General features: G+C 37.8%; 1 protein-coding gene across 6 annotated transcripts in view; it reads left to right on the top strand.

Moving 5' to 3' along the window:
- The window catches only part of Herc4 (HECT and RLD domain containing E3 ubiquitin ligase 4), a 70,121-nt gene that overhangs the window by 13,721 nt on the left and 41,386 nt on the right, over positions 1 to 15,014 (top strand). For all 6 annotated transcript variants that reach the window (XM_069846366.1, XM_069846368.1, XM_069846369.1 and 3 more), the window contains exons 8-13: positions 1,114 to 1,244; positions 4,265 to 4,514; positions 6,035 to 6,162; positions 6,431 to 6,599; positions 8,820 to 9,009; positions 11,963 to 12,069. In XM_069846366.1, coding sequence (XP_069702467.1) covers positions 1,114 to 1,244; positions 4,265 to 4,514; positions 6,035 to 6,162; positions 6,431 to 6,599; positions 8,820 to 9,009; positions 11,963 to 12,069 — 975 coding nt within the window. The remainder of the gene's footprint in view (positions 1 to 1,113; positions 1,245 to 4,264; positions 4,515 to 6,034; positions 6,163 to 6,430; positions 6,600 to 8,819; positions 9,010 to 11,962; positions 12,070 to 15,014) is intronic.

The raw sequence follows: 15,014 nt of genomic DNA, 5'->3' as shown, positions 1-15,014 counted from the left end.
CACTGAATTGCTAGCTATTGATGCTGCTCTTCAGTGTGTTACTCAAATTTCTGAAAAATCTATTTGCATACTTACCGACTCCAAGGGGGCTATGTTTAATATAATTAAATATGTACCAAACCTATATGCACATAGAATTATTCCAATTCAGAAACAACTAAGTAAACTAAAAGAACTCCAGAAGGAAATAACATTTCAATGGATACATAGACATTGTGGTATACCTGGAAACGAGAAAGTCGATAACATTGCAAAACAGGCAACATATTTGCAACCAAGACCTCTTCAAGTGATATCTCTATCCAATGCTTTTGCTTCAGTAAAGTCTCATTTTACAAACCTATGGATCAACAATTGGCTCTCTTCTGACAGGAAAAATTTTACAGTCTGTACAAAAGAAACCAAATGACCTGGAACTGTACAAAAATTTGCCCAGACATGTTCAAACATTTTTAACAAGAACCAGAACAGGTCACATTGTCACTCAATTGTACCTACACCGATTTCACATTTCTGATAATCCTACTTGTCTGTGGCGTAATAATCATGATGAAGATCTGGAACACATTCTTCTATACTCTCCATCCATAAACCACAGAAGAAGTAAATTAAAATCATCAGTACCAGTTGCAGAAGACACAGCCCTGCAGTATATATTGACTACACCCCAACTCTGGCTACTAGCAACAGGCATCTATAATGAACACCGATCAAAATACCCCTCATTTCTCGTGAAAAACAACAACTGAATAGACTATAGTGGATTTTATGTTCTCAGCAAAGAGCTGGATGCATTAAGAAGATTGATTGATTCATTTATGTTAAGAAATATCTCGTGCAACCAACGAAATTGTGTCTGAAAGCTTATAGTAATTGTATTTCATTATCCATTACTATCCATTGCTATATCCATTGCTTACAAATATAAATTGTTTTCTGGTTCAAGTGAGTATCCAATTCTAATCCAAGAAACTGTGTGTATAGATTCTTTGATATCAATTCCATTTCATCTAATATTGTAGAAAACTGAACACTAAATTTTATTACACTGGTACATTAAGTGCTAGATAACCTGTTGTATTAATTGTACTGATTATTGTTCTTTATCCTCAGGATGGAGGTGTTTTCACATGTGGGGCAGGAATGTACGGTCAGCTAGGTCATGGAGCTACAGGTAATGAGTACCTGCCTCGGAAGGTTCTGGAACTGATGGGTAGTGTGGTGACACAGATCGCCTGTGGCAGGTGAATACTGCACAAACTAGCAGGTTGTAACTCCATCACTTTTGAACCCAAATATGTTGTTGTTTTCTAATGCCAGGCGTTTGACAACAAAGTCATTTGACCTCTTGCACTCCAGTATTTTTCAAAGATATTATCATGGTCAGCCACTGAAGCACAGATATTGAGGTGTTCCGAATCCATTTCTTGGTTTGAGTTGCACAATGGGCAGTTAGGGGACTGATATATTCCAATTCTATGCAGATGTTTAGCCAAACAGTCATGGCCTGTTGCCAATCTAAATGCAGCTACAGACGATTTTCGTGGTAAATCGGGAATTAACTGTGGATTATGATGCAGAGAGTTCCATTTTTTCCCTTGGGATTGAGTTATCAAATTTTGTTTATTGAAGTCTAAGTATGTAGATTTAATAAATCTTTTCACAGAGTAATACGTAGATTTAGTAACAGGTCTGTAAGTAGCAGTGCTGCCCTTCTTTGCTAAAGCATCCGCATTCTCGTTTCCCAGGATTCCACAATGGGATGGTATCCATTGGAATACAATTGAACCCAAATATAATAAAGCCCTAATCAAGGATGATTGGAATTTTTCTTAAAAAAAAGAAATGTACTACTTTTTGGAAAACCGTAACTTCTAGAAGACAATTGCCCTAATGTTGCTGTTTTCCAGTGACTAAATTTGGGAGCATTTAACCCATTATTCTTCTTGCCTCTCAGTGAAGACCACTAATGGAACTTATTAAAACACGACTACACCTCTATCTACAAAGTTAAGAATAAGGGAGCGTGAAACAAAAAGGATCTTATACATGAATTAAATTTACAACTTGGACCAACAACTGTACTTCCTCAACCAGGACTGAAACTGTATTATAAAGGATCTGGTAGAGGAGCGGGCGATTTCAAGGAGCATGTGTGTCTCATATCACAGTTGAGGGGCAATAAACTGCTCATACATTGTTGTCAATACCGTACCATGTAGTCATAATGGAAATGTGGAGTGGTGAACAACATACTTTCACAAGAACAATAGTTTTGAGGGTAAATTCCTGTTATTATTCGGTTGAGAAGCTTTTATCATCCAGTCCGCTCTCGAAAAAACTGAAAGTTAGAATTTATAAAACAGTTATATTACCAGTTGTGTGTGGTTATGAAACTTGGATTCTCACTTTGAGAGAGAAACAGGGATTAAGGGTGTTCGAGAATAAGGTGCATAGGAAAATATTTGTGGCTGAGAGGGATGAAGTTACGGGAGAATGGAGAAAGTTACATCTAACATTCTTCACCTAACATAATTAGGAACATTAAATTCAGACGTTTGAGATAGACAGGGCATGTAGCACGTATGGGTAAATCTAGAAATGCATATACAGTGTTAGTTGGGAGACCTGAGAGAAAAAGATCTTTGGGGAGGCTGAGACGTAGATGGGAGGTAATATTAAAATGGATTTGAGGGAGGTGGGATATGATGCTAGGAACTGAATTAATCTTGCTCAGGATAGGGACCGATGGCGGGCTTATGTGAGGGCGACAATGAATCTCTGGGTTCCTTAAAAGTCATTTGTAAGTAAGTAAGAAAGAGTCTAGAGGTATACTGAGGGTCACATAAGAACAGTTCCTAAACAGCAAATATTGCTGTCTTGTCATATTGCCAACTGTTACCAGATATCACATGATCCTACATACTAAATGACTTATTTACTTACCATACTGGTTATTCTAAATAATTAAATAATTTATAACATATTTTCGTAGACAAACTATGTGGGAAAGGGATCAACATGTTAAGTATTTTGTCTGGCAATAAGAAATTCATTGGTTTGACTAAACAATTGACTCACGAGACCTAACCTAAAAATGTATTTTGTTTGACCACATGAAATTATTAGTATAACTCCGAAAACTTACCTGACTATAGTCTTGAATTATAACCACAACGCAACACATAAAAAAACTATTATATATTAATATTAATACTGATATTAATTAATTATTAGTATGTTTAAATTTCACTAGCTTCCAGTAACCGGCTCAGAAATCTAGTACAATTTTAATTTCATGGAACTCCAGTACCGACAAATATTGTCGATATTTTGCAAATCTAGTCTTTCAGGTAAAGCTCCCTGTAAAGCAGATTTGAATAATTTCAAGGGAAAAATTGTTCCGGGGCTGGGTATCGATCCTGGGATCTCTGGTTGAACGTACCAGCGCTCTACCACTGAGCTACCTGGGAACTCCACCCGACACCATCTCAACTTTTCCCTCTATATCCACACAACTCGCGTGGGCTGATGAAACGCCAGAGACCCACAACGAGTGCACACAATCTGTGTGTGACTTGGAATTGTGGTTTTCTGTTAACGTACACAGTGACGTATATATTATGCAAATCTAGTCTTTCAGGTAAGGCTCCCTGTAAAGCAGATTTGAATAATTTCAAGGGAAAAATTGTTCGTCAGCCCACGCGAGTTGTGTGGATATAAAGGGAAAAGTTGAGACGGTGTTGGGTGGAGTTCCTGGGTAGCTCAGTTGGTAGAGCGCTGGTATGTTCAACTAGAGATCCCGGGATCGATACCAGGCCCTGGAACAATTTTTCCCTTGAAATTATTCATTGTCGATATTTGTCTCAGCTACCAACATACCAGTTACAAAATCACTACCATTTGTAGTATTTGTCAGTATCGAAATTCGAAACGAAGTTGGCAAAAGAAAATTCAGCCTGCAAACTAGAAAATCGCCACAATCCACTAGCATATGTAGTAATGGGGGAAAAATGGTTAGGTTTCACCCTTAGGGTATGAAGTAAGCTGACCCGGACTATAACCATGGTAACTGTTAGGCCACCTAAACCAACATGCCAGAGCTAAACTGTTTTCATTTTAAGGTGTTATTGAATTTGAGGCATTTCACTGCATTAATACCGAAAGTGTGCCGTAAAGTTTAGGTCCTTTAATGACTTATCTCTTAGCTTTGATCCATGCTTTCTGTAAGAAGTATAAACATGGTTGTCTTGATGTGTTACAGACGTCACACACTGGCCTATGTTCCTTCAAGAGGACGGGTGTATGCCTTCGGCCTGGGTGGCGCAGGCCAACTGGGCACCAGGGCTACTCAGAGTGCCTCCACCCCTCAAGTGGTGCTGGGTCCCTGGGTCTCTCCTGGCGGAGTCCCTGTGGTGCAAGCTGACATGGAGAGTGAGCATGCCACCAACTGTGTGGTGCGCAGAATCTACTCGGGGGGCGACCATTGTTTTGCGACAGTCACCCATCTGGAGGTAATGCTTTAGTCTTTGAAGGGGAATAACCTTATAAGTCAAATTATCGATTTTCTGCTTTCGATGTCATTTCACAGCTCTGTTAGTGTAGTTTTACGAGGCGCATCCATAAAGTAAGTTTCCCGATTTTTTCCCCTTGAAAGTAAACTTAATTAGCCGTGTCAATTGCGCATACGTAACAGATCTATGATGTATCGATCATATGCCAGCCGGACAGGTCCCGCCTGGTGCCAGTAGCGTGGCAGCAGTGGTCCGAAATGGAAGCTCTTATTCCTTCTCCCGCCGCCTGCGAGGTTCGGTCGGTGATAAAGTTCTTTAATGCACAGAGCATTGTGCCAATTGAAATTCATCGGCAGCTCTGTCAGGTCTATGGGCCGAACATCATGAGTAAGCAGATGGTGCGTCGCTGGTGTAGGCAGTTTTCCGAAGGTCGTCAAATTGTCCATGATGAAGAGCGCAGTGGGCGACCGTCCCTCATCAATGATGATCGTGTTGAGCTGGTGCGGCAGTGCATCATGGAGAACCGTCACTTCATGATTACAGAGCTGAGCAGCCATTTTCCGCAGATATCGCGATCCTTGTTGCATGAGATTGTCACTAAGCACCTGCTGTTCAAAAAAGTGTGTGCCAGGTGGGTGCCGAAAAACCTGACACCCGAACACAAAATGCAACATTTAGGAGCAGCACTGACATTATCACGATGACGGCGACGAGTTCCTCGACAGGATCGTCATGGGCGATAAGACTTGGATTTCGCACTTCACCCCGGAAACCAAGCAGCAGTCAATGCATTGGCGGCATAGTGGATCTCCGGTCAGGATGAAATTCAAACAGACGCTGTCGGTACGGAAAGTGATGTGCACGGTGTTCTGGGACAGGAAGGGCATTCTGCTCATTGACTTCCTTCCAAGAGGTGAATCAGTGAATGCTGACCTTTACTGTGAAACACTGCGAAAATTGCGACGTGCCATTCAAAACAAGAGGCGTGGAATGCTTACTGCAGGTGTTGTGCTCCTCCATGACAATGCTCGTCCACATACGGCTCGGTGCACAGCAGCTGTTTTGACGGAATTTGGCTGGGATTTGCTTGATCATCCACCCTACAGTCCTGATCTTGCTCCCAGCGATTTTCACGTTTTCTTGCACCTCAAGAAATTCCTGTCCTCCGGTGAGCGTTGTGGCAACGACGAAGAGCTGAAGACGTCTGTCACACGCTGGTTCCATTCACAGGCGGCAGAGTTCTACGACAGAGGGATACAAAAGTTGATTCCACGATACGACAAGTGTCTCAATTCTGATGGTGACTGTGTTGAAAAATAGCTGAAACATTGCTGTACCTGTTGCCAATAAATGTTTTCCTGAAAGTGTGTGTTCTTTTTTTTTAAAAACCAGGGAAACTTACTTTCTGGATGCGCCTCGTATATTGTTTAAAAATTGTACAGAATAACATCCTGATTAGTCCTCGAGTATAACATGTCATAAAACGACCTGAGAGTTCGATATTTCTGACCATGTTGCAGGACAATATACCAGCTGATGACTTCCGAGTGTACAGCGCCAGTACTCAGATCCTGTCAATAACACAGAGCATTATTGACCAATGCGAACATGCTTCTAGCAGTGAAATGGTGGACCAAGATCTCATGAGGTAATCACTGTCACAAAGGAAAGCCACTTATGTATGAGAGTGACGTCTGAATTCATATGTATGTGGGAAGACAAAAAGTTTCGATGTCTGAAGAAATAAAATTTTTACTGTATAGATGTTCTATTACTAGGGACGTTGTTGTAGCAGAGACAGCAGCCAATGACACTTGTAAAGAACCTCCAAGTTCTTCATGTACTGTTGCTAATGTCCTGTTTGATTTAATTGTAAGTCTTGTACTTGCTTTAGTAGTTACTGTGTCCTATTGCAGCTATCTGGAAACAGTGTTCAACAGTCTGGCATGTGTAAACTGCTCCTTCCTGCTACCTGACGACGAACATTACTGCTGTACGTCACGTCATCACGGAGTGAGTTTACCATTGGCTGAGAAGTGCTTCACGTCTATCAGTCGAGTTGAAAATGAATCAATAAAAGAACTTGTAAGTAGTGTCAGTACTCAAGATATCTGGTGACCACTGTAGTCTGAAGTTCTGTATTTTACCTTGAATCATAAAAATGTACTCTTTGTGAAGGATAAAAAAGATATATTATTTTTTTTTTATCCAATGTCACCAGGTTGTCTTTTCGACATTTCTGGTCTTCTCTCCTGGCCGTGGCTTAGTTGTAACCCACTTCTGAGGTTGGGGCGCCTGGAAGGCGGAGTTACATTACCCCGATGATGTGATAGGATGATTATGATAATGTGGTGCCAGGAGAGGTCTTAAATCTAAACTTAACCTAAATTCCAGACCATGGACGAACACAGGAATAATCCCCTTTAAGGAAAAATTCCTGTGCTCTAACTGGGAATCGAACCCGGGATCTCATGAACTATGAAATTAGGAAATGAAATTGTGAAATTAGGATCTCCATTAGGTAGCTTCTTCTTTAAGCTTAGCGCTTTTTCTTATAAAACTGGGCTCGAAATCGGAACGCCGCATTCTCTCTCTGCACTAAACCATAAGAATAAAGTGTCATTTAGGCATTCATTTTTTTACTTTCCTTGTTGTTCCTCGGCCCTCTAAACTATCTTTCATTATCATTTTAAAGCAAAAGTCTTCAATTTATTTCCAGTTTTTCTTCCAGTCCGACACCGTTGAAGTTTCAACTCTAAACTCTGCAGCAATGTTTTTTTAATGATTCTCCTTTATCTGTCCTCTTTAGTCCATTCAACTTTTTGTCCATAGAAAGAACCACTTTCTTCTGCTTCGAAGCCATTTCACACACAAAAACTCGGGAACAGTAGAAAACTATGTTGTACCATAACTTGAATAGTGAACAACAAAGTGTTTTGGGGGGAGTGGCTGGGGTTGATTGACGCAGGTACCTAACCAAGTGGCCTGTGGCGACCTAGACAAACATCCGCGTGCAATGCATACTTTAGAAGAGCTGACGGCAGTCGGTAATCCGAAGGTCTGAGATAAAAAAATAAATAAATAAAAAATCAATCTGGATTAATGAGGGTCAGATGAACGAAGTCCTACTGTACTTACAATTTTTTCATTCTTGGCCAGGATGAACCTGTGAATCTTGGCTTTAATGGGCAAGCATACATAAAACAATGTTGAACTCCAAATAATTTATATGTTACTTAAAAGATATATAACTCTGCAAGTCTTACAACAACAGTGAAAGTTTCATAAAGGTGACAAGTCCTATAATCATGACAATTCTACAAATATATCATAATACCGCAGCATTTGAAGAGTACAGGAGAAAAACCTGATAAGTCATGTTTTATTGCTTTTTACAGGAGAACAAGTAAAAAGTTTCTGAGACCCATTATATTTTATTGCCTTTGGATTATAATTTTTCAAATTTCTTTTGTCTAATGGGGTTGTTTTCAGTACAGTTAAACTACACAAATCTACACTACCTGAGCTATTATATGACATTTAAAACAGAAAATCGATAATTTTGGACTTATGTTTTTCTCCTGTGGCCTTCATTTGTTTTCTGACAGTTCTTACCTGCTTTTTGACAAATAGAATTTGTGAATTGACAGCAGCATTTCATAAATATGACAATGACAGATGAAGTATGTGTAAACATATAAGATTGATAGCAAATTATTTTTTCTTATTCATTTCATATTTTTAGAAGAGTAATTGAGGATTTATTTGTAAAAATGACATATTTACAATAATTTTCAAGCTTTATGAAATAGGGCCCTGATTACTTAAATATCACAAACAATATTTAAAACAACCTTCTCATTATGTTGTTGCTTTTTTATTACCACAACCTGGATGGAGATGGGATTTTTCATTTCATCATAACTTCCATATCAGAAAGTTTATTTTTGACCCCATCTGAAAGAGTATATAAAAACATTCTTCCACTCTTAAATAAAATAAATACATATACAGTAAATTAATAACTTGTAGAACATAGTAATTATACATACATCGGGTCTTTCACTACAAACCCAGCATTCTCAATCTTTCCTATTTCTGCCTTTCTCTTTGTCTCCTCATATGATCCATATATCTTAATGTCGTCTATCATCTGATATCTTCTTCTGCCCCGAACTCTTCTCCTGTTCATGATTCCTTCCAGTGACCCAAGAAATTCCTTTTTCTCTTTCTGATCACTTTCAGCAATAGTAATTATATCTAGTAGTAAATAATATATTGTTGTTATTTTATTTATATTTGCAGATATTCAATTGTGTGAGAGAGAACTTGGTACCTTCTCTTGTGGTGTCGCCTCCAGATGTGGAGACCCTCAGACTGTACTTAATATTACCTTTCTACCACGAATTTGACAATCCAAAAAATTTCTCAACTCTCCACAATCCATTTGGTCGCACGTTTTTGAATTTGAAGACTGAAGCAGGCAAAATTGTAGGTAAGTACTTGGTTGAATATTTTCTTAACACTGCCATTCGTTTGAATTCATTTGCGTGTATATAAAGGTACAGTCACACGTCGCTACTTTTGCTGCGCAACTTTTGTACTGCAGCTGCAAAAGTTGCGTGTCGTGTTCACACGTAAGCCAAAAGTAGCGCGCTGCACGCTACTTTTCGTGCTGCGCAACCCGAGTGCAGCAAAAGTTGCAACTGGAGGTTGCGAGTCTGTTCACACACAAGGCGCTACTTTTGCAGCCACAGTCATGCTGCAGGTTTCCATCTCCGTGTTGACTTCTCAATATACATTTTGTGGTTATGTTCGCATTATTAATAAATTCATGCGAAAGCTTACTTATCTATTATTTGCTTTTCTGTCCTAACTAGTATTCAGAAATTGGCATTTTTTTTACTATAAAGCTTTTAAAAACGCCTATATACTTAAATGATAACCAACAGCATATTCACGTAATCAATGTTGGCAACCCTCCTGTTTGAAACTGCGCTACAGAAAATTAAAAAAGTGAATTATATCGTCAGCAAATATGCTCAATCTATGTTGTGCATTTAATAACTGTTACAAATAATTTATTTTCATCACATCTAACATTAAAATACATCCAAACAATAAAAGTATCATTGGCACATTTGGGTGGCAACACTGGTCGCAACCGCAGCAAAAGTTTCAACAAAACTGATATCAAAAATGCTGCAGCCGCAATCCTGAGAACCCTGTTCACACGTCGCTACTTTTAACCTGCGCGCAGCATGGAAAAGTAGCGAGCAGCAGGTTCGGCAGCCGCTACTTTTCGGGTTGCACCGTTGTTCACACGTCGCAGTACAAGAGTTGCGCAGTTTTTTGTACTGCATCGCTGCAAAAGTAGCGACGTGTGACCGTACCTTTAAGCAAAAATATGAGCTGCTGCCAGAAAGTCAAAAGGATAGCAATGGCAAAGGAAGCTTTTAATAGAAAAAGGAGCATCTTCTGCGGACCTCTGGAAAAAGAACTAGAAAGAGATTAGTGAAGTGCTTTGTGTGGAGTGTGGCATTGTATACAGGAGAAACATGGACATTACGACGAAGTGAAGAAAAGCGACTAAACGCATTTGAAGTGTGGATATGGAGAAGAATGGAGTGTGTGAAATGGACAGAATAAGAAATGAAGCTGTGTTGGAAAGAGTGGGTGGAGAAAGAATGATGCTGAAACTGATCAGGAAGAGAAAAAAAAAATTGACTGGGTCACTGGCTGAGAAGAAACTGCCTACTGAAGGATGCACTGGAAGGAATGGTGAACGGGAGAAGAGTTCAGGGAATGAAGAAGATGGCAGAGCTAGCTGTCGAAAGCTTGGAAGCAAATCTCCAACTCAACTGGCTGAGAACCCGAGAAGAGTTATTCTATGATTGAAGTAGTTCATAATATTAGTTCAGACCACTGGACAGTTTTATTGTTGTTTTTTATAGACCAACATTTTTTTTTTCAATTCTGTTAGTGTAAGCATGTTGGTTCTATGTAATATTAAAGAATATATTACATTGTTTCCATATTTCAGCCTTCAAACTTGAATATGGTAAGGGGCTCTAATGACACCCCACATTATCAATTATGTTAGGAATTTCATGTTACCATTCCAGGGTTAAGGAGATCCTGAAGAGAATGAGTCAAAAATGAGTTTTAAGGAAACTCCTGTAGGAAAGAGACCGAGGGAAACACCCTATTTAGCATGGCAACTCGTCATGTTTGCCTTACCAAACATCTCTACAAACTTACTTACTTACTTACTGGTTTTTAAGGAACCTGGAGGTTCATTGCCGCCCTCACGTAAGCCCGCCATTGGGCCCTATCCTGAGCAAGATTAATCCATTCTCTACCATCATATCCCACCTCCCTCAAATCCATTTTAATATTATCTTCCCTCCTACGTCTCGGCCTCCCCAAAGGTCTTTTCCCCTCCGGCCTCCCAACTAACACTCTATATACATTTGTGGATTCGCCCATACGTGCTACATGCCCTGCCCATCTCAAACGTCTGGATTTAATGTTCCTAATTATGTCAGGTGAAGAATGCAATGCGTCCAGTTCTGTGTTGTGTAACTTTCTCCATTCTCCTGTAACTTCATCCCTCTTAGCCCCAAATATTTTCCTAAGCACCTTATTCTCAAACACCCTTAACCTATGTTCCTCTCTCAAAGTGAGAGTCCAAGTTTCACAACCATAAAGAACAACCGGTAATGTAACTGTTTTATAAATTCTAACTTTCAGATTTTTTGACAGTAGACTGGATGATAAAAGCTTCTCAACCGAATAATAACAGGCATTTCCCATATTTATTCTGTGTTTAATTTCCTCCCGAGTATTATTTATATTTGTTACTGTTGCTCCAAGATATTTGAACTTCTCCACCTCTTCAAAAGATAAATTTCCAATTTTTATATTTCCATTTCGTACAATATTCTCGTCACGAGACATAATCATATACTTAGTCTTTTCGGGATTTACTTCCAAACCTATCTCTTTACTTGCTTCCAGTAAAATTCCTGTGTTTTCCCTAATCGTTTGTGTATTTTCTCCTAACATATTCATGTCATCCGCATAAACAAGCAACTGATGTAACCCGTTCAATTCCAAACCCTCTCTGTTATCCTGGACTTTCCTAATGGCATACTCTAGAGCGAAGTTAAAAAGCAAAGATGTTAGTGCATCTCCTTGCTTTAGCCCACAGTGAATTGGAAACGAACAAATAGCCTTTCTATATTCAAGTCCACAATAATGAAGGTGCTATACTAAAGAGAAGCTATATTGAAGAATGCAGAGTCTGTGCAGTGGCAACTTACCTGATAAACCATGGTAAAAATAATGCAGATCACCGACTCCCCATTGCTATTGGAGAACAACCATTATGACTTCCATGTTGCAGAGGGTTGTTTTTAATGCCATGTTGATTTCTCATTCCACAGGTTTGTGGTGGAGTTCAGCACCCTTGGATTACTTTGAACGTCTGATTAGAATATTCAAGAATGTTGTAATTCATATACTCAGAAAGACAGAAACTGTTTCCCAAGAGGTGAGTTCCATGTTTTCCTCATGTTTGTTTTCAAACCTGTTTCATGTTATATGAAAGCAGAATGCACGAACAAAAAGTATCAGTTGTGTCACAGCATTTTCATGACCTCAAGTTTGGTTTTATATCTGCAATGCTCGGGAAAAGTGACATAAGTCAGTTTCCACAAACATTTTTATTAACTTACTAGCCGTACCCATGCGCTCCGCTGCCCTGTTAGAAATAAATATAAAGTAATTACATAATTAAAGTAGGACATTTGATCCAGGGAACATTCGTGTTTGATATAAGGATAAATCGTTTATTATGTTACTTAATTTAAATTGTATTTGCATAATTAAAATGCGATCATTTTGATCCAGAGACCACTCATTTGGTCATAAAAATTATTTTAGGAAATACAGGAAACGAATGTACAGAATAGCCTATCAAGTTTTCTGTGCATAAGAAGCTATTTTAATCTTACCTGTCCTCGATTCACTCAGAAGTTACTGTAATAACATTATAGCATTATGTCCATCTAGAGAAACTACACTTTCCAATGGTGAATTAATAATTAATTATACAAATCGGTTAATTTAGCTTCTGATATTACTTCATATAAACACAGAAACATTATCTGTAGGCTATCTTTCATAGCTTTCGATTGTTGCTGTCCAAGGCCCCTTATAGACGAAGTCATTTGTTTTTTAATTCATTACACGGCCTTAGATGGCAGTTATTTTAATTTTAAAACTCATTTATCTCATTAAATATCAGTCCTATCAAAATTTTTCAAGGAATAAAACTTATCGCAAATTATTTTTAAAGAAACTTTTGTTACATAACATTTTTCACAAAAATCAATAATAAGCGAGATATTTCGATTTATTTAATTCAGGCCCCCTTATAACCCCCCTATTAAATAATGTATTTTGAATGCCATATAGCCTAAAATCTAAGTTACAACGAACTTAATTTATATTCCAATTTTCATCGAAATCCGTTCAGCCATTATCGCGTGAAAAGGTAACAAACATACAGACAGACAGACAGACAGACAGACAGACATACAAACAAAAATTTCAAAAAAGCGATTTTCGGTTTCAGGGTAGTTAATTGTATATGTTAGGACCAATTATTTTTGGAAAATCGAAAATTACCAGAAAAATTTCGGCTACAGATTTATTATTAGTATAGATTGACAACTTATGGAACATCTGCTCGCTTGGGAAAAGAGACATAAGTATTTCTCCCATTACAATAATTGAGCCGTTCAGAGCAGAAGTGGTGTAAGTCAAAATTGGGTAATGAGGTTTAAAGTAAAAATTCTCTGAAATACAGTGCAAAGTAGCAATTAATATGTCCTTCGTGCTATCCACTGACTACTAATAGTTTAAATAAATTCAGTATTAATTGCTACTTTGCTCTGTATTTTACAGAATGTTTACTTTAATCCTCATTACCCATTTTTGACTTACACCACTTCTGCTCTGAACGGCTCAATTCATACAGAAGAAAATCAAATCGACATAAACCAGTGTGAAGACAGGTTTTTTCCTTCTCTAAAGTGACTGCCTCAAAATCTGTGCTTCATTGGCTTACCATGATAATATCTTTGAAAAATATTTGAGTGCAAGATGTCAAATTACTTTATTGTCAAACGCCTGGCATTAGAAAACAACAACAACATTTTTGACTTGTGCCACTTTTCCCGAGCAATACAGATATTTCTTGAAAATTATTATTTTTGTCATAGATAAATTATGAAATTAGATAATAAGTCTGGGAAAGCAAGGAAATATCTTAATACAGTAAATCCTAGGATCACGAGCATAATTCGTTTCAAAAACTTGCTCTTAATCCAAAACGCATATCAAAGCGACTTTCTCCATAAAAACAATGCATACTCTGATTAATTCCTTTCATAACCTTTTATTCATATAAAATACAGTATAATTTAGGCCAAATTCAACACACAAATTATTTTACTGTATTATGTTTTTGAGTGTTTTTCACCTGTTTTACTGCTTAGTAAACTTCTTGAACATTTAAAGAAAATATTTTCACTGTCACTAACAGAATCACTTCTGGCTGCCTGACTGACTGGAATCTTGTGCTTTGCCTAAGAACCTATCCAGTGACACCTGCTTTTGTTTTGTTTTGAGAATTTTGTGGCATGTGACATTGCGTTGTCGTTAAACAGATTTATCACACACACTGCTACAACCTTATCAGGGTGATGAATTTGAACAAAATTTTGTACTCCCCACTTTTTACACACCTCTTTAATCTCATTTTTTTTCTCTCTTTGTTGGTAACTCTATAGCACCTATTAATGCTTTAATCTCATTTGAAGCGAGGAATTCATCTGCTATTTTTTCCTCTTCCTCCTCAGACAATATCCCCTCCATTACCTCTTCCTGTAGCTTACAATACTAATCCATCAGCTCATCGGTGATTACGTACAAATCGTGCTGCTTGTATTGCAATACATCGCTTGTTTATCAAACAAAAATGTTTCGTCATTGTTCGCTCGTTTTGCAAAACACAAACCAAATTAGTTTTACTGTATATGCATTTAAATAGCCAAATAAAAATATATATGAATTATTCAATCTCAAATCGACGGAAATATAGAGAAAATTGACCTTACAATTTCTAAACACAATGAAACTTTTTTTGTACGTAGAGAACTGTGATACAATGCTTTGTGTAAAGTTTGAGGCGTCAGAACTTCATAGTGTTTAAATTAAAAATATTTAAATTTATCGTATTTTCATAAAATTAGCAACTTTGAACTGTTGTAGCTCCGAAACCCTTTCACCCAATGATCAAAATCATGGTTTATTTTGATGCTGAGAAATGAAAGTTTATATTGACATATAAACAGATTTTCTTACTTTTTATGGAAATGGAGAAATTTAAATTTTTCCTCATTAAGACGCCTTTGGCTAGGAAAAAATATT

The sequence above is a fragment of the Periplaneta americana genome, chromosome 14 (assembly GCF_040183065.1).
Source record: "Periplaneta americana isolate PAMFEO1 chromosome 14, P.americana_PAMFEO1_priV1, whole genome shotgun sequence".
NCBI classification, from domain to species: Eukaryota; Metazoa; Arthropoda; class Insecta; order Blattodea; family Blattidae; genus Periplaneta; species Periplaneta americana.
The sequence above is the reverse complement of the archived record's forward strand: the minus strand, read 5'-3'. Positions and strand labels throughout refer to the sequence as shown.